Here is a 25,723-nt window from a genome sequence, read left to right on the forward strand (position 1 = left end):
AATCTGCCTTGATGCTAATGGCAGATCATGTCCACCAAAGTGCTTGAACATTTCTCACACACACATACACACAGCGACACGCGAATTTGCATGTGAATTCAAGCAAAAGGCATTTGGTGGCACGGCGGTTGGTGTATCCATCTGTGTATGTGTGTTGGGGTGCGTATAGGCAGCGCTAACGCATTTGCCATTAGTCGGAGTGTGCATATGGAGGGGGACGCTTGTCAGCCACATTAGCACACATGGCTAACCTTGATTTTAGCCTGTCCCCACCCAGACGCTGGTCCGCCTGGCTCCCAGCACACACCAGGACCAGATGAAGATCATGTCTCCTGGCATCCTTCTTTACTTCTCACTGTCTCTAATGGCTTTTTTTGTTTTTTGCTCATGGCTCTCTCATTTCACCTAACAGGCGAACTTTGTTTTTACAATACGTCATCCTTTTCACTTTATTCTTTTTACTTTCCTTCCGCTGTTGCTCTTAGGTAATTCTTAATAATTGATTCCTCTTCTAACAGCTGATTGATCTTCCTATGCTGCTCACTCCTCATATTAACTTTCACATGTCCATAAATCTTCCTGATCTTGCATCTCTTTGGCTTTTTTTTCTAGCATGTTGAGGTTCAAAAACAACATTGTAGGTTCATCTGTTGAGATTTAGGAAAAGCTTCTCCACTCAACATGGGCAGGTGGAAAACTGCTGAACATTAAATGAACATGTTTATTATTGTTATTATGTTTTATTCAGTACTGTAATAGTCCACATTTAGTGTCTATTTCAAACAAATTATATAAAATTCAGTGTTTATTGGCTAATACAGATATATGCTGTTAGAAACACTTTTGTTAACAAGATCTACTCCAGATATCTTACTTCCACCAAAACACATGTTTATGGTATTTTCTTGAGAATATCAAAATGATGTGCTTTAGCTCACTGGATCTAGATGCAGTTCTGGCCTCTGTCCTCTGAGTATCCTCTCTCTCCATCTTTGCATAGCTCTGTCCTTTTTTAAATATACCTCTCCTATCACAACCATCTGTTTGACCTGCCCTTGCTCCGCTTCCTCCACCTGTCCATCCTCCCACTTTGGTAAACAGAACTTGTTCTGGCTTTTGGTGGTCCTGGATATGTCTTTGGAGCTATGTGTGTTTGGGAAAGAGACATCACTAGCAGTCATGTCATGGAACATTAGGTGAACCACTGGGCTGTGTGATGTTTGTTTACCTGGCCTGTCTGCCTCCCCATCTCTTCAAGTGTGTGTGCGCACACGTGTGTGTGTGTGTTCTGGCTCGCTGTGCTGGCCATGATGCTCGGCTGAGCTGATGGATATGCATACTGGCTAAACGAACAGATAAAGGGGGAGATGGAGAGAGGACGCCGTGGGGGAAGTTTGGACGGTGGACGGAGGGATGTTAGCTAGTGTTGATCCATTTGGGCAGATCAACTCCAAGCCATTGGTCTCAGTGATTAGTGGGTCTGTCAGTTAGTGATGGAGAGAGGTACGGAGAAAGGGAGAGTGGGAGGCATGGAGATGGATAGTCGGAGTGAAGCACAAGTTTCACTGGAAGTGATAAATAATACAGACTTGACAACGACTCAAGTCATTAGAGATATTGTTTAATGTTGATACCACCATTTGTAATCAACTCTGTGGAAAACTGTTCTTTAGGGGGAAAAGTGTTTTGTTTTTTGGAGGTTTTCTTTGTTTTTCTTGTGGATAACCTTGCTCAGTTCGTCTGTTCATGAAGTGATGTCCGCTTCATTTTTATCTTTTTGCTTCTGCTTACATTACATACATTTATACACTCGTTTTTACCCGAGTGGTGAGCAATGAATTTTCACCAAGGGGCCTCATGAGAGGCTGGGACCGTCGTAGAGAACCGCTCCAATAAGCTGATCTCAATTCTGCTCATGAATTTTATCTCTTCATAAGCTTATTAGTGCAGTCCACCACAACAGTCCCGATTTCTCATGTGGCCCCTTGGGGAAATTAAATGGCCACCCCTGCTTTAAACCAATTCCACCACTAATTTTACTTATCAGGGTCAGGATTTAGTTGCCGCTTAAGGTAATGCTTATGAAATAAATTAGCCTGAACTGAAAAGACTTGAGGGTAATTTAAAAGTTGCAATGAAGAAAGCGGCTAAAATGTTGGGGTGGGGGGGCAATTGGAGGGCAGATCATCTAAATCCTCTTGCTTTGTCTTCAGTTGCACAGATATGATACGGGGAATTGCAGTGTGTTGAGTATCGCAGAATTAGTAAAACGTGAGAATATATTTGTAGTTGGAAACTATGTTGATGGTGTCAGTTGCTGATGTCTTGATAATTAAAAACAGAAACAGAGCAGCAACAGAAACCCGATAAGTTGAAAGAGTGCCCTTATCTCCATCAGGCCCACATTCAATTAACCAAACTTATCCCTTTTGAAAAGCTTAACCCTCCTTTTATTCTCTCCCCCTGTTTAGCGGTGTCTCCTCCACTGCCAGTCACCCCGTCCCCCTCTTCGCCCCTCTATTTTTTCCCCCCGTCCCATTAAATCTGTGACAGCCATGGGTTCCCATCGCCATAACAACTGGCATAGGGAGGTGGAGGGCTGGAGAGACAGACTGAAATTAGGATGCCAAAGCACTCACCAGTGGCCCCGTATCTCAGCCCACAAGGGTGTGTGTTCCCAGTAGAGTGACACTCGTTTGAGGGGTTTTGTTGTATTAACAGCTGTGTAGGTGTGGATATCATTACTCCCATGTGTTCACTTTATTTGCTTTCATGCATCTGTGTACTAAAATCTCCACCAGTGAAAAGAGCGAGGATCTTTGTTGTGTGAATTGTAAGAGAGGATCCAACATTATCCTGCATTTGGAGGCTTAATGGTGATTATTCAAATATATTCTGTGTCTGTGCATCTCTCCATCTCCCTCCTCCTTCTTGGTCATGCTGTATAGATTAGTATCCGTGGTGGAGAGCGGCTGTATCGCTGTCAGCCCATTAGCAGCTGTCTAAATAGATGGTAAACGCATCTTAATTGCTTTACCCTGATACACCGCATATACACACACAAACCACACTCTCTTTTCACCATTTAGCCCCTAGTGTTGGCCAGATGGACGCGTGGCCCAGTAAAAAGCCCTCCATTACCGGCTGGACTTGACCAAACTGATCCACCCCTCAGCCCGCTTAGCGAGGTCTCACTGGGTCCACGGCGGGCCCTTGTCGCCACATACCTATAATTTAGCCCCCCAAGTGCTTTCCACATGGCCACGGCAAAAAGCTGGCCTCCATTGTAGAGGTCTGGTAATTGTAGTCTCGTTTAGAAAACTGCAAGTAGCAATTAGCACAGAGTTGGCATTATACGGGGTTGGATTTGCATCCCCCGCTGGGTGCAAAATTCTGTTTTAATATGGGTTTGTTTCCCCCACATGGAATTAGCTAAAGGGGCCTTTTATCACATTCACACACCCTACTCTTCTCCCAGCCAATATCTGCCCTCCTCTCGCTTTCTTTCTCCTCTCTGCATCATCTCTCTTTCTCCTTCTTTTTTGTTCTTTTCATGTGCCCGTTCTCTGTCTATCTAATCCACTGTCACATCGCTTGTTTCGATGGAGAGGTGCATGCTGACACCTCACTGAAGCGTCGCACACAGATGTGGGAGCAAGTGATGCTGACGTTTCTTCCTTTCCATCTCAGAGGCAGTGGACATCCTGAAGGAGATGAAAGAGAAGGATGTGCCGATGAACGACACACACGTGACCACCCTGTTTCACACGCTCAACGCTGTAGCGGCCGCAGGCGATATCCCTTCCATCCGCCGACTGCAGGACACGGTCTTTACCCTCGGTCTGGTCAAGCCCACTGCTAATCTCTGCTCCCCCGTGGTTACTGCCTACCTGGTCAGGTAAAAGAAATCCTAAGTGTTACAAAAGTGTCCCAAACTCCCTTAAAGTTAAAACATCGATTTGAGTTGTATGTTCCAGTTTTATGGTTGATGGTCTCCACTTAACCAGCCAACAAGCTCACTTTTGTTTTCAGATTTGAGCCTTCATCTGCCAAAGCGTGTTGCCAGGTGTGTGTATGCATGTGTGTCTCAATGAGTCACTCATTCCTCCCTATGATCATAGCTGAGGTTATATTCTGGGTCAGCGATTCAGATAGAGAGAGGATGTGGAAATTGCTCATTTATGTTAGCCGTGTGTGTTTATGCGCGTCAGAGCCAGGTTTTGTTTGTTTGAGGATGCGCCAGCTGCAACCTCTCCCATGAGCTCCCCCACCCCTGATCCCCTGAAACACCCACTGCTCTCCTCTGAGGTTTAAGTGTGGGTGTGCGGGGAGAGATGGCCATCGATGCTGCTCCTCATAATGCAAGTATGCAAATGAGCATTAGCAAATATTGGCTGCGGGGTCACTGCTATTGCCCCACCCTCAACTCTATTCGGTTTGTGTGTGTTTTTCAGCGCATGTGCGTGTTCTATTTGTCGAAGCAGCTTTTAAGTAGATCAACTCATTAGCATGTTAATTATGTACAGACCACTAATTGCTGGATTTACCATAGACACGTAATGCGCGGTTAGGGGGCACACACACATACTGTGCATGCTTTCATGTGCAGTTTACCTCTAGCGTGCTTACTGCAGCAGAGGTAGACCTCTGCAAAGAAAGCTCTCTTGCACGCACACACATACACACACTCCCTCTCACCGGGTGCTCCCTTGTTGCTGTTTGTGTTGCTGTAAGTCTGGTCTCTGGCACAAACAGTTTCCAGGTTCACTCGTTAATCACTGCCTCTGTGAGATTAGCAGGCTAATTTACTACTGGGTCATCAACAGCCGCCAAAACACAAACGCACACAGCAGCTTAGCACAGCCTCGTTCACAAATCAAGTGCCAGTTGTACTTCCTCCAAATGATACTGCAGTGAACACACACTAATAAACACGAAGGGAAAAGATGGCTGCTGGTATTCTAACATCTGTCATGTGTTTATGATTTGTTAGTAGGACATTTGGGTGCGTTTAGTTGGCTGGTTGTTGAGTGTTAGTCAACTCATCTGGATAAAAGATAAAATTTTGACAAAGTTGTCCAGTTTGCTGTGCATAAAGTGGATTGGTGTAATTGTAACAGATGGCTTAACTCTACTTAAATTGATAGATTTTAAGTAACAACCTAATAATAAAGCTTATTCAGGACACTCTTGTGAATAATCACTATTTTTATTTAACTTTATTTTACTTTGGCTACAGATTTATCTTAGTTACATTTTTAAATCCTATTTTAAAACAGCAAATGTCTTAAATTAGTCTTTTGTGAAAGTGCAGTGGTGGTTCTTGTAGTTCCATCAGTGGTTCAGTCAAGCCTCAGTACTGGAACACTTGACTTTTGCACGCCGGTTGAATCTGTCTCTTTGCCCTCTTCTCTTTTTTTATCTTTTATCTTCACCCATTCGTCTCCACCTCTTCATTCCGTCAGTCAGCGGACAAACAGTCGGAAGGAGGAGGAGGAGGAGGGATGAAGGGAAGCGATAAAAGAGGACAAAGCAGGCATCACTCCCGCCTGCACCCATCTCATCGCAGCGTCAGCGCTAATGACTTAATGAACACTTCTCCGCCAGATTAGCCCTTGACAGCCCATCATATGCGCCGCCCCGTTAGCCGTCATGCCTGTCCGCTTTGTATTGTGTCTGCTAACCTGCTACTACGCTAGCTGGCAGCTAGCTCACATTGCCACATCCTCGTGGAAGTGATTAGCAACAGCAAATGCTAATGAGTCCAGCAAAATGAAGAGCTGGCAGGACGTGGATGATAAGACGGCAGCCACATTGATGGAATATGAGGAGGAGGGTAGAGCTGAAAAGAGACAAGTGGCTTAGAGAAAAACGCCTCATTCACTCCCACTCCCTAGGAATAAAAGGAAGAAATGGAAATCCCATGTAGAGAAATCGAAGCAGCCGGAGTTGAATAATGGAAGAACGTGAAAAGACATGCTAAAAGATGCATGTTTAACTCTTAACATGGTCGATACTAAATTAAGCTTATGTTAAAGTTGGTCTAATGAATATTTTTGACATATTTATCCTTTTAAGCCAACTGTTTTCTGATTGGCTGCCCCTCATAAACATAACAGCAGGTGGGTGCTCACAGCCAGGGCAGTGTGCATGACATGGCCACGTAAGGACGCTGCCTCTGATTGATGTAGCAGAACAGTCTGAATATGGGCTTTGGCTCATAAGGTTTAAGTGCACATACATTTACTTAATTATTTAATGGCTCCATAACGTAATGATTTACATAGCTGTTTGGTAACCAAAATGTTGCCGGTGGCCGGAGGCACGAATCTCCCTTGGGGTTGCATCGGTGTGAGCTACCCACCGGCTACTTCCCTGTGACAAGGGAATATAATAAACCCACTGGCAAATTGATAAAGTTAGAAGTTATTATTCCCAGTAGCTTATATATAAAAGCTATACAAATTTGTGAATACTCTGCATTTTAAACTAGCCATTAAATCCCAATCCCAAATTGGGAACATCAGCTGAATTATCTGTTCAGCCAAAATGGTGATGGGAATGATTCACATCACCACAACGTTACACGCACAGTTTCACTCATGTGGGGGGTGAACAGTACTAGCATAAGTGCCTTTCTTGAATACACGTAGCGGTGTGCTGATCAGTTTCATTTGTGTTTCAAGACACAGACACCTCGTTTTCCCTCACGCGAGGACAGTGGCTTGATAACAGGCCTGCTCATCTCCTCCGAACAAAAGGGGGAGGAGGGGTGACGGAAATGGAGAGGGAGGTAAAGAATGGGGGAGTAAGATGAGGTAAAATGAGCTTCCTTGTCTAATCCTTCAGGTTTCTATGGAGCAAAGCGCTCGTTATTTTTTCAGGGCTTAATTGGCTGGAAAGTGGCTGACATGCAAAGTTGGGGACATTAACAGGGCTGTGCGCTGCAGTAAATGGCAATGCAAAGTGACAGTTAAATTGTACCTAGGGGAAATTATCCATCTTTCGACATCTTTAGCTCTTTTTTTGGGGGGTGGGGGGGGGTTAGCGGGCGGCGAGAGGGGAGGAAGGCAGAAGGGGTATAATTGCAACGCCAGGCCCCTTTTCTCTCTCTCTCTCATTAGAAAAGAGGGATTATAAGTAGTTATGGAGATGCTTGATGGAGGGATGAATAAGGTGGACAGATAGTTGAGATGATGAAACAAATGAGGAATGAAATGGCCTTGCGCACCACACCATAATAGTTAAATTGTATGTATATGATACGTCAACTACAAAGAGCATACTGTGCTTTTTTTTCCCTATCCCTCTCTCATTTTGGGGGGTAAACTGCACACCAACGCCTCCCTTTCTGGTCTCCTCCCATCTCCACACTCTTTCTCTCATTTTCAAAAATCTCTTAGTCGCTCTTCTGCGTTGTTCAATCAGACTGTTATGCATTTGAACAGCCTCTTGACTGCCGCTGCTGAATAATGTTGTCCCTCTTCATTTCAATTAGCAGACCTCTTTGCCTTCCAACCCTAATCACTCCATCCCTCCTCCCTCCATCACTCTCTTCTGCTGCTGCTGGCTCACAGAAGCTGAACTCAAGGTCACATCATTTTCGGTCCTTTTTTTCCCTTTAAAGTTGTTGGTCTTTTTGGACATATTTCACAAATCTGCTTATTTAATTGATTAGATGAGAGGAAAAAAAAACACTGCAAAAACTATACCTGTCCATTCTGTCTAACACTGTCTTTTTCTCACTCATTCACTCTGCCCCTTGCCTCCTTTGTGGGTGCCTTATATGCTTTGACCTCTGTGTGATTGACATGGTAATTACCCAATCAACAGATTGATGGCAGCGCTGTCACAATAGAGGGGATTGATGTGGTCTCTCCCACTCCCCCTTCTTGCTCTTGCTCTCTTACTTCCTTTACCCTCTCTGCCTCTCTACTTCTCTCGTTATCACTCCTTCAGGTGCACTCATCCTCCTTCTGCATGCTCTTTTGTTTGTTGGAAGGCGTGAAAGTAGAAGGTTAGGCGGGGGGGTGACATGAGATGAAGCCGTGGTGATGCTGCTGGTGAGGTGGGGGGGGGGGACTAATTTTGTTGCCATATTTCTGTTAAATTGCTCAGCTGGGGGGTGAGGTCATCGGAGGAGTGTGAGAGCTGACAGCATGGGGAAAAAAAGATGGTGTGGAGGAAGAAGGATGGAAGGATAAAAAGAAGACGGGAAGGTTAGAAGAAAAGGGAAATGAGAGAAGAGAAAATGAGGGGAAGGTTAAAGGGCGTTGAAGAGACAAAAGGAAGAGCAAGAGAAGTTTGAAGGCGCAAGAGGAGCAGAGCAGAGAGGGTAAAGATCAGTGGAGTCCTTTTATCTGTTGCATTGCTTCCTCTCTAAAAGCCTGTCCAGAGAGACATTAGCCCCTCACAGATAGGTGTGTGAGAGTGTGCCTGATTGTGTGAGAATGATGTATTGGGGCCAAAAGGCTTCATCGCCCACAGTTGTGCTGTCATGAATTCAAAGGCCTGTATTGTTGGGGTGGGTCATAGTGCTTGAATGGGAGGTCACAGGGTTAACACCCCATGATACGCTCTTCTATTCTCTACTGACACAATCCTGTACATGACTGATTGCACAGACCTGGCATCTAACTCGCTCTCTCTCTGTCTTTGTCTGTATCTGCAGTAAGGACGTGTCCGGAGCTCTCGAAGCGGCACTCGAGTGTCAGAAGCGCTACAACCACCTGCCTCGCATCCACGACATTATTGTTGCTCTGGTGGAGAAAGGAGAGACTGAGCTACTGCAGAAAGGTTACACACTTTGTACATAGTCATCACATCCTGTCCTTCAGCTAACTTTTTCCACATCCAGTAACCCATCTATCATCAGTTTATATTAAAAAAAATACTAATGGGCAATTTATTTATTTTTCCTTAATATTGTAAAGACTATTAGAGAATCCGACAATCCCCTAGAAGGAAGCACTTGTCAAGGACTAATTTTTAACAGGAAGAAACCTCCAACAGAACCATATATTTATAAAACATGGATGTTGCTATTGTCATATCACTCAGAGATCCTTTTCAAGGTACCGATGGGTGTGACTTGACCAACAATTCATCAATCAGACGTTGTTAGCCAGTGAGCATATCTGAAATAATCCTTCTTTCTGAAGCATACTAACTAGAATATAGAAAATAGACTTTGCTTTATTTTATTTGACCCAAAATTAGCGGCTGAGCTCATAAACTAATCGGAAAGTGTTTATAGATGTCTGGGCAAACAGCTGCTTTGATGAAAGTTTAGGGCACTTCCTGTATTGTCCTTACATTTCCGGCCAGGAAGCTTCATCCAACCTTTATACTGCCTGTGGTCTGAACAGGGGCTTAGGGAGTAACTATTGTAACTCCCTTTATTTAGGCCTCCCTCACTCCTCTCTCTACCGTTTGTAGTACAGAACGCTGCTGCAGCCTTTTATCAGGTGCCAGAATGCATGATCATATTACTCCAGTTTTTAACAGTACTTCTCCATTTGTATAATCCTAAAAAGCACTAAGATCTTCAGACCAGATGCTCTTAATACAACCTAAGTCTAGGCTGAAAACCAGAGGTGATCGTGCCTTTGCTATCGCAGCAACTGGACTGTGGAACAGTCTCTCTATTGCCAATCGCACTTCCGAGTCTATTCAGTCTTTCAAATCTCGCTTAAAGACTCATCTTTTTACCTTGACTATAACTAGGGCTGTGCGATATGACCAAAATCTCATATCCCGATATAAGACATCTATCAACACTAAAACATTTTGCATTTTCTGAAACTTCTGTAAATCTCGGGCAGCTCGACTTGCGTGAAGTGTTTCCAGCTGGGTATCGCGTACCTGGAGTCGAGTGTTGCATGAAACTATACATTTTTAGACATAAGTTGTAACGTTTCTGTTTTCTTTGTGAGTATTTATTACACGGCGTGCTGCGGAGAAAAGCCTGTTCTAATGTTTGAGTCTAAGGTTTATTTTTTAGCACCTGACGGCTCTTTTTTGCTTCTCATCCATAAATACTCTGCACACTCTTTCACGTGATTCAGTTTATTTCGAAAAGTCTCAACAGGATCTTGAGCTTTATTGTGAAAGGTTTATGTGGAACATAAACAAGCGGACATGCGATGCGCCATTGTTGCTAACAACAACGCATAAAAACTGGTGCTTGTCCGTCCATAGTGTGGTTATATTAAATATAAGAGAAAGAGAAAACTTTAAGAAATTAATATAGCCACTACAGTGACCATCAAAACGATGAAAAAATATTGCCGTAAACAGTTTATTTTGCGGCACCACGAAACAAACAATAGCGTAAAATGAAACGATAGATGTTTTTATATCATCATCCGATATATATCGTTATATCAAACAGCCTTAAGTTATTTTGACTATCATTTTGTTGGCTTCTAAGTTTGTCTTGTGTTGCTGTTTGGTAAATTTGTCTTATTTTATTTATTTCCTAATTTGTGAAGCACTTTGATGACATTGTTGTTTTTAAATGTGCTATATAAATAAATTTTGGTTTGATTTGATTTGATTTATGGAGGGGCAGCCATATGCTATAGCTGGGGTTTAGGTAAGAGGAAAAAAACATAACTACGGGATCATTCAGGTTGTTTGATTGAGCTCAAATCAAATATTTAGTGGTTCCACATCCTCTAAGGACGAGAAGATTTTACATTTTCTTAAATTTAAATTTTTTCATTTATAAATTATAACATGCTTTCATAGCATGTTTGTTTTGTCATGCAAACGAGAATAGTCCTGGTGGGATTTTAAACATTTTTCATTAACCTACAGATTAGGAGTGACAAAAGACGGGTTAATCTGAACTGTGGACCAGGATTCCCCAGAGTTCAGAAGTTCAGAATAGCTGTGTACTTTGTCACTGCGTCTCACAGCTATAATCCAAAGTTTTTTTTCCCCACTCCAGCTTAGCGTGATCCATTTTTGTTTCTTCTGATTGACTCCAACCTTTTGTTATTCATTTGGGTCTTTGTGTGTGGGGAGGAGCTATTCCAAAGTGCTCATTCAGTGTTTGCGTTAAACGCACATGTAACAAGTGCCAACAATCCCAAGAGAGCATAAGAGGACCAGAGAGTGAGAAAGGTTCAGACCAGGGTCACGGTGAAGCATGTCAGCCAGTCACATTTAGAACAGTCTCCCTGTATGTTGACAGCGATGCGGTGAAAAGGTCAAGTTCGGTGTGCCGCCGGGGCAAGTGGCTCTGGAGTACGTAAAGGTTGAAACTGTACAGTGGAGCACCTCTCCACTTCCTTACCTCCCCTCTGTCTCCTTTCATTCCCCCAACATGCCAAAAGGTGACAAACCCTCACAGTTAGTCGCTGCACCCTTAAATCCAAAGTAACTCTGATTAAAGTGCCGAAAGAGGCCAGCATGTAAAGCAGTGTCAACTTACGAATAACAAATTACACCGCCTCTCACTCCATCATATAAAGCATCAGAGAGGATGACTTGTGACATAAACCTTGAGTCACACTCGCAGCATCGTGAGTACCCCTGTGGACCCATGCTGATGCAGTGCATGAATGGTCTAAAAATTCACCTTAAAATACACCTTTTAAAATAAAAGAGAAGAAAAGCTTCCAGCAGACTGGCCTTCAGCTGTCCAAAACACACTAAAAGCATGACACAGCTTGTCAAAATTTTCATTCACATGTGTGACCTTGGTTTGGTTTCAAGCACCAACAGAAAAATAAAGTATAGGGTTTTCAGAGGGTCTGGCAATTATAGCAACTACTGAGCTATTTTCAGATAAGAAGAGGACAGAATACATGCTTTTAACCTGGAAGTTTCAACAGGATCCTGCTGGTGTGGTTCAGTCTTGGGAAGATAGGATTTGCACATAGAAAATGCTAAGTCATTTAATCCAGTCAGAAACTCTGAAAACTTGTTCACATTGGAGCCAATCAGTGAAATATTTCCAGCTTTAAATGAGTGCAAATGAAGGGAGTAGGATTATTCTTTTTTTTCTTCTGTTTGCTGAATATGCAGATTCATTTGGGTTACTGAAAGTTTGCAGGGTGTGTGTTTGTTTGTGTGTCTGGTACCTGTTCTGAAGCTGCTGGATGGAGATAGTACGTAACGCTGAGCAGAGCGTTTTAGCAAGTTCACTGGGGCAGCTTAGGCTTTCATTCGGGACCTGTGTTTGTTTGAGAGCTGTCTTGATAGGGCTGCTTTGTGAGTGGGACATTGTGCCAAATAATGGAATCAGAAGGAAATGAAGTGTGTGGTGGGTTTGTTTACCTTACGGGCGTTTTTCTTCATGACCTTTCTCTGCTCCGTTTCCTCGCCTGTCTGTCTTTCTCTTCAGCCATGGACTTTGTGAGCCAGGAGCGAGGAGAGATGACCATGCTCTATGACCTGTTCTTCGCATTCCTGCAGACGGGCCGCTACCGCGAGGCCCGGAAGATCATCGAGGTAACATTGTGTGTTTATTGGAAGGTTTTATTTGTTTTTGTTAGACTGCACTCTGATCAGATCAGATCTCCAAAGAAAATTAGTTTCTTAGTCTTGGAGAATCTAGCTGATGAAAAATTGTTCTCCGGTGTGCGTGGCCGTCATAAGCCGCACAGGACATGTAGGATGGAATTGCCAACCCTCTTTTTGTTATTGTAAATCATCTGACCTGAATATTCGATGAATATTTATATCTTTGTCATCTTAAGTCCTGCTTTAAAATCTGTGTAGATTAGTGCGAGAAAGAGAGAGGCAAAGCGGGCAGATAAGAAGCGATTTTCACATAAATGGAGAAGGGGTTGGGAATAGACAACAAGATAGAGAGAGTGATGAGCAGATGAATAGAGGGATGAGCCTGACAACAGAGGAACAGAAACAAGGCCGATCAGAATGAGAACAAAACAGTGAAAAATATCTTAACTCCCTCGCCCTGACCTTGCTCTCTCTCGCTCCCTCTCTCGCGTGTCCCGGCGTGCACGGAAATGGGGATTTGTCCCTCTTGAGGATTTTCAAACCCTCTTAAATATTATCAGCGTGTTATTGTGGCTCTCGCTAGATTGTATGACTGTTATCCTACTTATAATAGCGAGTCAGCTACGTGCTACATGTGTGAGATTGCTGATGCCTTGTAAATAGATGTACAGCTGACCTCGTCATGGAAAAAATAGCTCAGATTTGAATCCCACTGAAATGTTGTAGCACAGTACATCCAAAAATCCCCAGACTGCAACTGAAAAAAAAATGCAGGAATATTGATTTAAAAGAAGTCCAGCAAGCCTATTTACATGCCTACTGAAAATTATAGCGTACAAGATGTTAGTGGACAATGGCTGCTTTTTAACCAGAGTGTGTATTTACTACTTCCCACAAAGTATCACATCTACTGGCATTTTTATTAAATAAATAATTGTAATCTTTCCTTATCTGCTTTTCTGGACAAAGTTATCACTTTTTTTCAGATGTAGAATTTTTCTCACATTACTATAGTCGCTGTTGATTACATCGAAACTCACTGGACTCCTCCATTTATTTCGGGAATTATTGCCATAGCTGGACTCGACGTCCCTGGACTCAGGAAGCTATTTATTAGTTCTCTCAGAGGTGGGAATTTAAGATCCACAGAACAGGGCCTCTGCCAGACACTTCCATTGCACCCTTTCTGTATGTTTGGGCACGCCAGGCCTATCCGGCCACCCGATCTAGCGCACCACCAGGTGGTGACCAGTTCACAGCTCAGCTTCTCTCTTCATCCCATTATCTAACATATGCCTCCATAGATCTGATAATACAATTACAAAAATCAACCTGCAGCCTAGGGTGTGCTGGTAGATATGTATCTGTGAACGCCTTAAAGCAGGGATTATACTTTTCACGAGTCTGTCAGAGTTCGCTTGAGTCCCAGTAATGTAAATTCCATTGCCAGATGGTTAGCGTGAGGGTCTATGGAGGACTTAAAAGAATATGTCAGGAATGACTGCTCGGCAACTGGGTCTCCAGTTGTCGGCATCCTGGTCTGCAACAGAGTATAATTTGGGCTTTATGTTTAAATATGGTATTCATGGATGGAGTTTGCTGTGAATTGCTCAGTGGCCAATAACAAAACACCATTTGGGTTCATGCACCAAACTGGGAGGATATAAAAGTGTGTTAAATTGGGAAGGACAGAACCGAAACTAGCGGTTAAAATGCTTCCTATAGCAGAAGACGGCTGCAGGGACTAGCTAATCCTCTCTGGGTTAGACACTACCAGCAACAGTGTTTCTAGTTACATATAGGTGCTTCAAAACTGCATTCACAACTTGGGATTAAAAAAAAAAAAAAGTTCCCCAGATTTACAGTTAACGGCTTTTCTTTGCTGTCTTTCAGAGTCTAATCAGGAGAAAACAAAAAAAAGGCAGTTGATATATTTCAAAAGCCAGGATTCACTTAACCTTCACAGACTTTTAGAACAGTCTAAACACAAAGTTCACTTTTGAACTCCCCCGTATTATACTTGGATGGCGATAGATCCACCGCTGAGGTGATAAACTACAATTGAATCATATCTTTGACTCAAATATGCATACACACACTCAGATGCACAAATACTTTTTCCCCTGTGAGAGCGTCAAGTGGCAGTCCAGAGTGGTGTCTCTCTTTAGGCTGTGTTTGGTATAATTGGCAGCTGATTAATCACAGCTAATTAAATGTAATGATAGAGAAAGGTGGCCAATTTTGTGCTAAATGGTCATGGTTAGATAGGGGATTGTCAGGTGGCCAGGCCTATTATTGTGTGTGTTATGGTCAAGGTTAGGTAGTATTGCTAAAGAGTGGTAAGCCATTATGTGTTTTTGTGTTAGGGAGAGGGGTTTGCCTCTGCGTGTGTGTATTTGTGTGTGTGGGGGGCTAAGTGGCCAGGTGATTAGTGGAATTAGGACATTAGGAATTGAGATGGAGAGGGTTTGTTAAGTGGAGGTGAGGAAAGGTCGACTCCAGCACTTTCTTTTTGTCTATGCACGGAAGTAGGTGGGAGAAACCTGTGAAGATGCTTTGGCAACTAAAGGCTACGCAAGACACCGAGCAAGGTGGCAACAGGGACTCCAGTATAGTTTTATTTGAGCTGTTTGACATGTTTCCATGATCTCTGAGTGACCTTTTGTTTTTTGGGGGTGTGGGGGTTGTTTCGAACTTGAATTCTTTTCATGTAACCATGCGTGTGTGTAAACTATGTGCCTTCTTATTTCTGAGGATTTTGTTTTTGGCCCAGATTAGGGAGATTTGTCCTGATGGATTCAAAATCCCAAACATATTCGTGTGTGTGTGTGTGTGTGTGTGAGCAGTTGTGGTGCTTTGAGCCCTCAAGACTTTACCAAGTAAAAGGAATCAGAGGCAAAGAGATGGAGCACTTGCACCGGGCCTTAGTCTCTAAGAAGATTAGACAGACTGAGAGAGAGTGAGTGCAACACATTTTAATTTGTCCCTTTGGCTGGTTGGGTAAGAACATAATGCCTTTGCCTGGGACAGCTAGAGGGATGGAGAGGAGGAGCAGGAGAGATTTGGAGGAAGAGGGAGGGATTGAGAGAAGTGGGGATTGAAAGAGGAAAGCATGGCAGTCAGGGGAAGGGATGAAGCCGGTCTTTCCTTTTACTCTCCCCTCTCTCACAGTATGATGGGCTCCCATCAAAGAGGCCAGCAGGGATTGAGCGCTGTTGATCCTCATTCAGATTAACTTCCTGCCAGATCGGTCTGTGTCCTTTTTTTTTCTTTCTTTTTTTCCTTAGCCAGATTACCAGGAAGACAGGCAGAGTGAGGTTTCTCAATCCTAGTCTTATTCAGATTGTATCAAAGCCCCCAGGAGACAGATGAAATCCTGATCACTGTTATTCCATGATAATCATCTAGTCACTCCTCATATCAGACTAAATCATAGCTACATGAGCCTGCAGATCAATCTATGTCAGCCTTTATTGACAGCCCACACACTCTGTCTGTCTGCATCTCACTGGTGTCCTAAAAATCTGAGCAAATCTCCTGGCTGTAACTGCCGGGGCGTCAGATTCTCTGCATTTGAAATCATAATTTTGTTGTTGAAGTTCCTTTTTTTTAAAAAATGCCATTTTCAAGAGTGTAGTGGGAGGTCTTTCTGTAGTATTTCCACAGTTCATATAGGGCAGTTCCAGTGTTGCATTGTGGAGTCCTAGATAATGGTCTCTACTACAAGGTAGGGTGTACTGTAAGTGGCTTCACTGGGTTTTTAAACTTATTCGTGGCAAACATTTGCTATTCCTGCTCCCCACGATATACATTAGCTATGAGAGTTTTTTGTATCAATATTGCTCTAAAATGCACTCAACAATCCTCTTTGTTTGGGTTGCCTCTGAGTTTTCTGCCTTCATTTATTCCCAGACTGTTATTCTGAGATACAGTAGCATATTTTGTATGACTTCCTCTTCTTTGTGGAGCGGAACATATGTTTCTTATGAATCTGGCTGTATGTTTGGAGTGTAGAAGAAATTTCAGATCAGTTAGATGCTTCTATGTTGTTACTGGATTAAGAACAAAAATCTGAAATCCGTAAATCTTTGCACAGCACTGCAAATTTGTCAAATCTGAGTTTTGGATAACTGATTATTGAAAAAGTAATTTAAAGTGGAAAAAGTACTTTGCAAACTTCTAATGGACATATTCACTACGCTGTGAAACTCAGTGATTTGTCAGCTCTAATTAAAAGAAAAGAGAGAAATTGAGAATGAAAATAATTTACTCAGATGTAGCTTTGCTAAATACATGTGTCCGACTGCTGAACACATATTATATATCAGCTCTGTTTTCTTTGCCCTTTAGCTTTTATGTATTGATAATCTGCCAAACTAATTATCAAACACATTATCTTTAGAAATAGAGTGACTGAAGATACATCATTGATGATCTTGTAAAACCACTGCACTTACACTTTTGCAAAAAGCCTCCTGCCAGCAGACACTTAAATTTTAAAATCTGTTGTATATCAGCTCGTGATTAGTCTACACCAATAGATGTTAATATTTAAGGACTCTTTATACTGGGGTACGGGTGGATCAGTGTTATGTTAAGGATAATGCTTTAATGGTTTTGTATTATATTAATTTCCACCCTATGTTGTGCACAGTGAAGTAATGTTTTTTTTATTTGTCCTTTAGTTTCGAGAGATTAAAAAAATCCTTAAAGTGAGACCTGGTCAAGGGCAGTGGAAATTGCAGCAAATATAAATAGAAGTAAAGAAACAAACGCAATTGGCATAAAGTACAGACATTGTAGTAATAATAATAGTGACACTGATAAAATATAAGCCTGATGTTGGAAGATGTTATTAACCGGGATCAAGTAAAAAAAAAAAAAAAAAAAAAAAAATTGAAGTATATCTTGTTGCTATGCAGCATCTGACCAGTTATTTGACATCTGAGACACGTGAGGAACAATTTACTGAAGCTGCTATTTATCAATGAATCAACTGATTTCTTTTGTCTGTTTTCTTTTATCTAGACTCCTGGGCTGAGGGCAAAGCCTGGACGCGTGCAGTGGTATGCAGAGAAATGCATTTTAAATAACCAGGTAGGTAACACAAACACACACAGGCCTAAAATTACCAAAGCCACACAAAGAAGAAGAAGAAAAGAATACAAATGCAGAAAAAAAAAATCAAAGTTAAAGTATATATTCTGTCTGTGTGTACAGATAGAGGCCTTGGAGCAGATGGTGGACATGACAGCCAAGCTGTTTGAGTGCGACAGAGATGAGATGTACAATTATCTCCTCCGGCTCTGCAGTAAGTCTTTTCCTTTCATTTGTCTGTGTGCTCTTTTATTTGGTTTCTCTGTTTGTGGGTGTTTGTGGGTTTGACCTACAAACTGCCTTCCCCCCCCCCCCTCCCTGACCTCATCTTCAGTTGTGACTTTTCACCTCTGGGTGTGCCTCCTGAGCTCATTCCCAGACCTTGAGTGTGCAGCAGAATGGGATCAGTCAGAAGTCAGCAGAAGACATGGTGTGATTGCTGCACTGGAGAGCAGAACAGATAACGCTTGTGATTGGAGTGTTAAAGCTGATTGTCGACCCATTACCCTTCCCTACACACACACACACCACTAGCTGGTGTGTTTGATAAATTACAGCATAGTTGAGGGTCAGTCTGTTGATCAGATTAGTGCTTTGATTGCCTTCTCTCAGCATGGAGCGCTTTGTCAGAAATTGCTCTCTTGAGCATGCTGGGTAGTGAGCTGACTATACAGGCTCACAGGTCTGTGTGTCATGGCTTCCAATAACAAATCATAAACATTTTCTCATTCTCACTGCTTCGTTTCTGGTTGCTTTCAGAGGAGACCAACAATTGGCAGAAGGCAGAAGCCATGTGGACGAAGATGCAGGAGGAGAACGTCATTCCCAGGGAGAGGACTCTGCGTTTACTGGCAGACATCCTGAAGAGTAATGGCCAGGAGGTCCCTTTCGAGGTACCTGAGGTAAAGTCCCAGCTTGCAATAAAATGAAAATCCCAATAATGCTCAGTTGGCAGGTCTGTTATTAGAAAGATGATTGCCATGAGCAGGGAAGGCAAACCTAAAAGCAAAGGCAAGAAGAAAGAGCTGTGAAGGTGCCTGATATTAAATATGACATACAGCCCTGTAGCACTAATGGTAAGACTCAACATAGTGGGCCTGTTCATTAAGTCTTTAATCACGGCAGTCAATTTGATCAGTTGAAGTAATTACCTGTCAGGTAATATTTCTTTTTTTTTTTTTGGAATTTTTATTGTCTAAAAAGCTATTTTTTATGATGTGAGATTGTTGCTATTTTGAGATATTATATTAAGTCATTGTTTAATCAATAATTAACAAATCATTGAGGCATTCCCCAAGGCTTTGTCCCAGGACCACTTATGGTTTGAATATAATGCTTCCTCTCAGCCAGATCATTCATAGCCTTAATATTGCCCATTCAGTTTTGCTCATAACACAGTATTAAATCTCTCTCTGCTGTGCAACACCAGTAGCCTTGACAATCTATTGACCTTTCTAAATGACATCAAATCCTGGCTATCTCAGAACCTTCCAAAGTTCATTTGATAATAACTTTTATATATTACCTATTGGTCAGAAAGAATTCCACTTCTCTAGCCTACACTAAGTGTAGCTCACCTAAAATGTCAAGCATTGAGCTCATAGCCTGTCAGGGACTTTTAGATACTGAGCTCTGTTTTGATGTTCAAACAGGAGGAACAGTCTGATAATTGAGCTCAGAATGACAATTTCATTTAATCTTATAATTCTCTCTTTAAAATATTTTTTAATTCTAACACTTTTGTGACTGTTTAACAGGCGGTACTGTTGATTTTATTTTTCCTGTATTTCTTATTTTGTGCCTTGTTAGTGTTTTGTTTGTTTTATAGTAATCAATACTAAGGTTTGCTCAGCCCTCTTTGATGGTTTATACCTAAAATTGCATGGTAATAACACAATAATTACATTTAATATTCGGTACATTACTGGTCCTGCACTGATGTGGCAAAGTGCTTTAAAAGTTGCACTCCCTCATTCAAATCACAATGGTCTAATTACTACTTTTTTAAAATTTAGATGACACTACATGTTTATTTTTTTGTCTGAATAAAACTGTTGCTGACTGAATCGATTAACCAAAGAGCAGGTTGACCCCAGACTCTGATTGTAGGAGCAACCCCCCCACGCCCCCCAAACAACCTCTGAAAACTCTTATCAGCCGCTCTCCATGCAGCCCCCCTACTCTGCTCCACTTTAAGCCCCTGTTCATTACATGCAGAGGAAACAGGATTGAAGCTCTGATCTGAAGTGTAGTCAATCAGACCGGTTGGCTGGTGAAAGGAATTACAGCTTGATCTGTCTCTAAATCTGTAATGCCAGACTAATTTAGCCAGACACTAAATGCTACCATATGGTTGTCGCTTGATGCTTGGCTCGATATGAGTGTTCAGCTGTAACGAAATTAAATGGAGAGAATTAAATGTTATTTCTTTACTAATTAAATACAATAATTAGTAAAGAGATGAAGTCTTAAAGCCTTAAATTCCTCTTGTTTGCTTCATTCCCTCACTATGCATTTTTCCTGAGCTTGGTGTGCAAGCCTGAAGCAGCCTGAAGCATGATGAGACAGAAAGTGATTGCCGTTGCCTGAAGCGATGAACTTCGTGACCCCAGGGGCTCTTGAGTTGACACCACCCGCTCCAGCACACACATTCTCTAGCACGCACACTTTTCCTTTGCCCCTGGGGTGCCAAACCTAATTTGCCCCCAGCCGATACAGCTTAACCCCCTTCCCTTGCTGCTACATGGGTGACCGAGCATTATGGGACCTTGCCCTGCCTGTCAGGCATTATTGCACTGTCATATATGCACATAAACACACCAGCTCTTTCCCAGGACACAGCTGAACATGTTTCAGACCTTAATACTTGGATGTAGCTGCATTTTGTGGACATCAGACTGAGTTTAAGCATTGTTTTACACGTGTGTTTGTGTGCTGTTTTTCTAGACCTGGTACCAGCAAGCTGCCACCACACAGCAGGTCAAGTTCGCAACAACCCCCACTGCAACTGAAAGTGTTAGTGATTACCAGGTCCGTCTGTTGGCCCTCTGTAAGAAGGGCAAGGCCAAAGGTAAGCAGCAGGAGGTCCTGCTATTGTTCTCCTGTAAGAGGGGAGACATACTACATTTGCCATACTTAAAACATCAGAGGTGTATAAAATGACCAATTGCAGTCTCTTAAAACTAGAATTTGAGAATATAAGAGAATAGAAATTGTTTATCAGGCAATTTCCTACTTTCCCGTCATTCATGGTGATAGCATTAGGATCTTTTTTCAATGTTTTATATTCAAAGAGTTCTGCAATATTTCTGCAAAACCATGTGAAAGACTCATTGCCAGTTATTGCAAACGCTGGATTGCAGTTGTTTCTGCCATAGTTAGCAGAACCAGTTATTAGGTTAATGGGCGATTGGTTTTTCTCAAAGGGCCAGTTAGGCTTGGATACCTTTTATCCCTCTTAATAAATGAAATCATGATTTAAAAACTACAGTTTGTATTTGCTCTGGTTATTTTTGACTGATCTTCGATTAAGAAATCTGCAAAAAAAAATAATCACAAATCGGGAAGGGGTAAGTATTTTTTCATGGCACTGTATGTATTGCACCTGCAAAACAAATTATCTCCAAAAGCATCTAAATGTTTTTCTTTACTCAACCCCAGTTAACGTCTTGATAAATTACAGTCTGTTACACTCTTACGTGGGATTCTCTTTCCTAAGAAAGTTTTTCCTCCCCAAAATTGAGCATCTAACTTTCTGACATGTGGCTTTTTTATCTGCCCACCTTTTCATTTTGCTTTCTGCTGATTCATGCTGTGTAGGCATGGCATTTTCCTCTTGACCCAGCATTTTTTGAAATTGTACTATTGGTAAAATCTACTGAGTGCCAAGCCTGCTGATTCATTGGGGGGTGGGGGGGAAATAAATGTCAAATTATACTTGAAATGAAGTAGTTCATATAGCAGTCTTGGGTGACTACTGTTCGAAACAGATGCTGTTAAAGGCGCAATAAAGTGCCTGCTGTCATAGGAATGGATCAGGTTTAATAACTGTTCAACTTTTAAGGCGGTCACAGACACTTTTGGACAATTTCAAGGTATCCAAACATCACAGACCTGGCCAGGTGGTTGATTTTTGAAAGATACATGTCAGAATTTATTTGTCATACTGCCTTCACCACAGTTGAAGAACATCACCTTAAATTATTATTACCTTTTAAACAATGTTTGTATGTAATTACAAATATATCATTTTTCCAACTACTTTAGATACCGCAAATACATGTTTTCCTATAAATATTGAGGAGAAATGGTAACATCATGTTTTACTATTGTGTGTTCACATTAGGCTGTTCCAATCCATTAATACAAGGATAATCTTAAATTCTATTTTTCAGTTATCTCAGCCAATCTCATGACTCACTTTTCCCCTCTCGCTTTTTCTTGTTTTCTTCCTGCAGAAGCATTTGGGATGCTAAAGGAAGCTGACAAAAAAGGTGTGGCACTAGGCCCCTCCCCCTACGACCACCTGATTCGTGCTCTGTTGGCCGAGGGATCTATGGATGAAGCCATGGCAGTCAAGGACATGTAGGTGTATTAATATCTTGATTTGTGCCAAAATCATCTGGAAAAAAGCATTAAAATATTACTGCTATAGTCTCAGTTTATTGTCTTGTACGTATCCCTGGTTGCTAAAAAGACTTCAGGTTGTGCAGAAGTCTATGTGGACTTGTAAACGCTGCTGTGTTTAGGGGCTTAATGTCTAGTATGAAAATCATACAGTCATGCACACAATGCAAAAAAACCCTTTTCATTTGTAGGTGCAATGCAAGTGTTGGTAATCTCACACAATGCCTCGATTGCAGATTTTAAAGTCGCATCTGGAGGAATGTCACTGGTGAATTCATCTCCATCCAGCTCACAGTCAGCTTTGAAGTGAATTTGTATGATGGATTGTCAGTTTTATAATGGATCACACCCTAAAACATGCAGTAGGAGGGTTTTCCAATGCTGTCAGGTTTAGCAGTTTGTCGTGACATAATGCAGTTCTCTCCATACATCTGCTTTGATTTACAAGGAGTGGGTTTTAGCTTTTGTTTTAGAAGGGCAATCAGATTTTTCCCCGATATCTAAGTATGATAACCAACTAATTGTGTTTAGTTTTTCCTTGAAAATCAACAGCAGCAAAACAAAAGGGATCCCTTTCCATAGTTGTTCATATTTTAGAAGAGGTAACATAAGTGAAATATCCAGCCCCTAAAGCAGACAGAAAGCACAGCAGTTTGTATTAAACTTACAATTCAACATGTAGTTTAATGCTCTGCTACTTTTCCTGTCACTCCTCAGCTGGTGGTAGCAGGTCGCCTCAGGCTAAATCTGCAGCTCCTCAGTAGACATGAGGATTACAAACTGATTGTGTGCTAACACATTCAGTTCTGCTGGATATGGACAATGGTTCTTACTAAGCCCTGAGAGACACACACACACATGCTTGGATATATAGATTAATTTTGGTTCTCTGGAAAGCGGGTGACTTTGTGCGGGGACATCAGTCTTCTTCCAATTAGTAATGTATCATGTGTTGTTGTTTCGTTCGTGGGCCATATCAGGGCTTAGGCCTGGAGACGAATGGATGGACAGACAGAGGTATTAAAGATGCGAGCTTAGCACAGGGCTGATCTTCTTCTCTGTTTTGTCTTTTATAGGTAATCTCCAACTTTCCCTTTTTTCTGTCTCCTTTTGTCCCTTTCTTTATATCACTTTCTTTCTGCAGAGGAGAAACACAGAAGCAAAGAGTTACGATAATAACATAATGACACACACTGACTGAAGAGCTGCAGTTACTAATTTGTGCTGAAAGAAAAAACATGTAAAAACATCTATTACACTATCAGTCTCTTCCCTGTTTCCAGCTCCCTACATGGTTCACTCTCTTATATTATGAGAAATAATCATATCAATTTTAGAGCCGTGTTTCAACAAGCACAAGGCAATACAAGCGATAACCCATCTCCAGTCTCTGTTTGAATTGGTTTATGGCATCCCTGCCTGGATAAAAGCTTAGTTTATCTGCGCTCTTAATGAGAAGTGAAATGAGCTGAGAGGAAAGTCGGGGAGAAATGGAAATGGAAAGGAACGGATGGAGATAAACGGGGCTAAATGGGAAAAGAGGAGTGAACAAGGGGAGGAGGGCTAGATTTAATCACGTACGGGGATAATGAAGACGCTATAGGCATTAATTCTCAGTGCGTGTGGGTGTGTTTGTTTTTGGGTAATCTGTACAGAATTGAGCAGCGGGGTACTTATGGTGAGATTAAGGGATTGGGAGAGAGTGATGATGAGAGAGAAGAAGAAGTGGGTGACGCACAATATCCCTAGAAGGAGAAGGTGAGAGTGTGTGTTGGGAGACAGCTTCTGGAGATTTTCTTCCACCTGATAAGAATAATTCTGACCCGCTGCTCAGTCTCCGCAGCAATCTGTCGCCGACCCTGTTACTCCTCCAATCTCCGGCGTGACCCTGTCACAGTGGCCGCCGGATGCTGCCCGGCCTGGTGTCGCCGCAGTGATAAGGATTGCCAGCCTGATGCTCAATTGAGCGGGCAGATTAATCTGGTTGCAGGGGTATAATAATAAAAAGGGGGGGGAAAGGCAGGAGGCAAGCTTGATTGAGGTTTTAGTGGCAAAGAAATGAAAAAGAGGAGGGCTGGAAAGGACAGCAAGTTAGATGGACATGCAGAGTGAAAGGAGGAGGATTTGATGAGAGGGAGCAGCTCCCAGAGGAAGGAACATCACGTATACGACAACATCAATCAACCGCTTGATGTCTGCATTATTTTCAGGTCACAGAGAAGCTCAGACTTGTTTTCAATCAGATTTGTTCCTATTGTCTTGTCTGTCATATATCTTTCAGCTCATGCGTTTATCCCCTCTCTCTCTATGGAGTCTAACGCTTTTCAAAATGCGATGCCTGATAATGGCGGAGAAGACACCGTCGCACGGCTATCGCAGATTATAAAGATGCGTTTTTAGAGATACAGTATCGGCTTTAAAGTTGGAAATAATGGACTTGCCCATAACATCGTTCAGATATGGAACAAATCTGTCATGTATATTATGTATTTCTGATATCAAGAAATGGAAATATTAATAGAGGCATTATGAGAGTAAAATATTTTTAAAAATAAACCCAAACAGAAACACTTTCGCAATGATCTTATTTTTACATAATTTACTCAACTACATATGTGACAAATTGAAGTTTAGCAAAAAAGGTATAAATAAAATGTTAGAAGAACATTTTTCTTACAATGGGCAAAACAATATTTGTAAATTGGCAAAATCTCAGAGGCAGCTTTTTCTGAAATGGATAGTTGTTTCTGGTTTTGTTTATTACTTTCCAACTTTGTGCAAGAACAACATGAAATCTTAATTCTCTTCTTCATTGTCGTCTTCTTTTAGCGGCTCCCTTTAAGCGTAACCACAGCGGATAACCTGCCTGCTGCCTATTCCAAGCATCCACTTCTGTCACACCAACCCCTCTGCATCTCCTCCTTCACTACATCCATGAATCTTCTCTGTGGTCCTCTTCTTTTCCTCCCATCTCAGTCTTGTTTCTCAAACTTTGTCTCCAAACTGCTCAACCTGAGCTGTCCCTCTGATATACTAATTTCTAATCCCATCCTTTCTGGTCACTCGCATTGAAAATACGAGCATCTCCAACACTGCCACTTTCAGCTTGGCCTCACCAAGCCATACATAACAGCAGGTCTCTCTATCATCTGTAAACTCTTGTATTTATCCATCTTGTGTAACTAATATAAAATTGGAAATTATTTTAACATTTAGTAGCTCACAATTGATGTGAGACAAACAAACATCATCAATCCCTTTGGCTGAAGCATTGGTGCACTCCTAGCGTATTCTCTAGTTTGTCTTTTTCTTGTGTATTACTGTAGTATACCACAGTCAACCAAGGAATTATTTGTCTCCCTTAGTGCTGAAACTCGGGTGCCAGGTTTCAAGCTGACTGATATTGCCAGCAGTTTACTCATCATCACACAAAGCAAGAAAGGCCAGGTCAAAGGTAAGAAATGGACATGCATGTTTAACACAAACAAACACGTTTTTTGTACACACAGTCACTTGTTGCACTCCT

General features: G+C 41.9%; 1 protein-coding gene across 1 annotated transcript in view; it reads left to right on the plus strand.

Annotated features, from left to right (window-relative positions):
- Window positions 1-25,723, plus strand: part of lrpprc (leucine-rich pentatricopeptide repeat containing) — a 59,915-nt gene that overhangs the window by 22,379 nt on the left and 11,813 nt on the right. Inside the window, exons 23-31 of the mRNA XM_006783616.3 lie at window positions 3,691-3,898; window positions 8,672-8,796; window positions 12,356-12,462; window positions 17,503-17,571; window positions 17,695-17,785; window positions 18,331-18,473; window positions 20,518-20,641; window positions 22,029-22,155; window positions 25,563-25,651. Coding sequence (XP_006783679.3) covers window positions 3,691-3,898; window positions 8,672-8,796; window positions 12,356-12,462; window positions 17,503-17,571; window positions 17,695-17,785; window positions 18,331-18,473; window positions 20,518-20,641; window positions 22,029-22,155; window positions 25,563-25,651 — 1,083 coding nt within the window. The remainder of the gene's footprint in view (window positions 1-3,690; window positions 3,899-8,671; window positions 8,797-12,355; window positions 12,463-17,502; window positions 17,572-17,694; window positions 17,786-18,330; window positions 18,474-20,517; window positions 20,642-22,028; window positions 22,156-25,562; window positions 25,652-25,723) is intronic.

This window comes from Neolamprologus brichardi, chromosome 13, assembly GCF_056152115.1.
Source record: "Neolamprologus brichardi isolate AB-2024 chromosome 13, ASM5615211v1, whole genome shotgun sequence".
NCBI lineage: Eukaryota > Metazoa > Chordata > Actinopteri > Cichliformes > Cichlidae > Neolamprologus > Neolamprologus brichardi.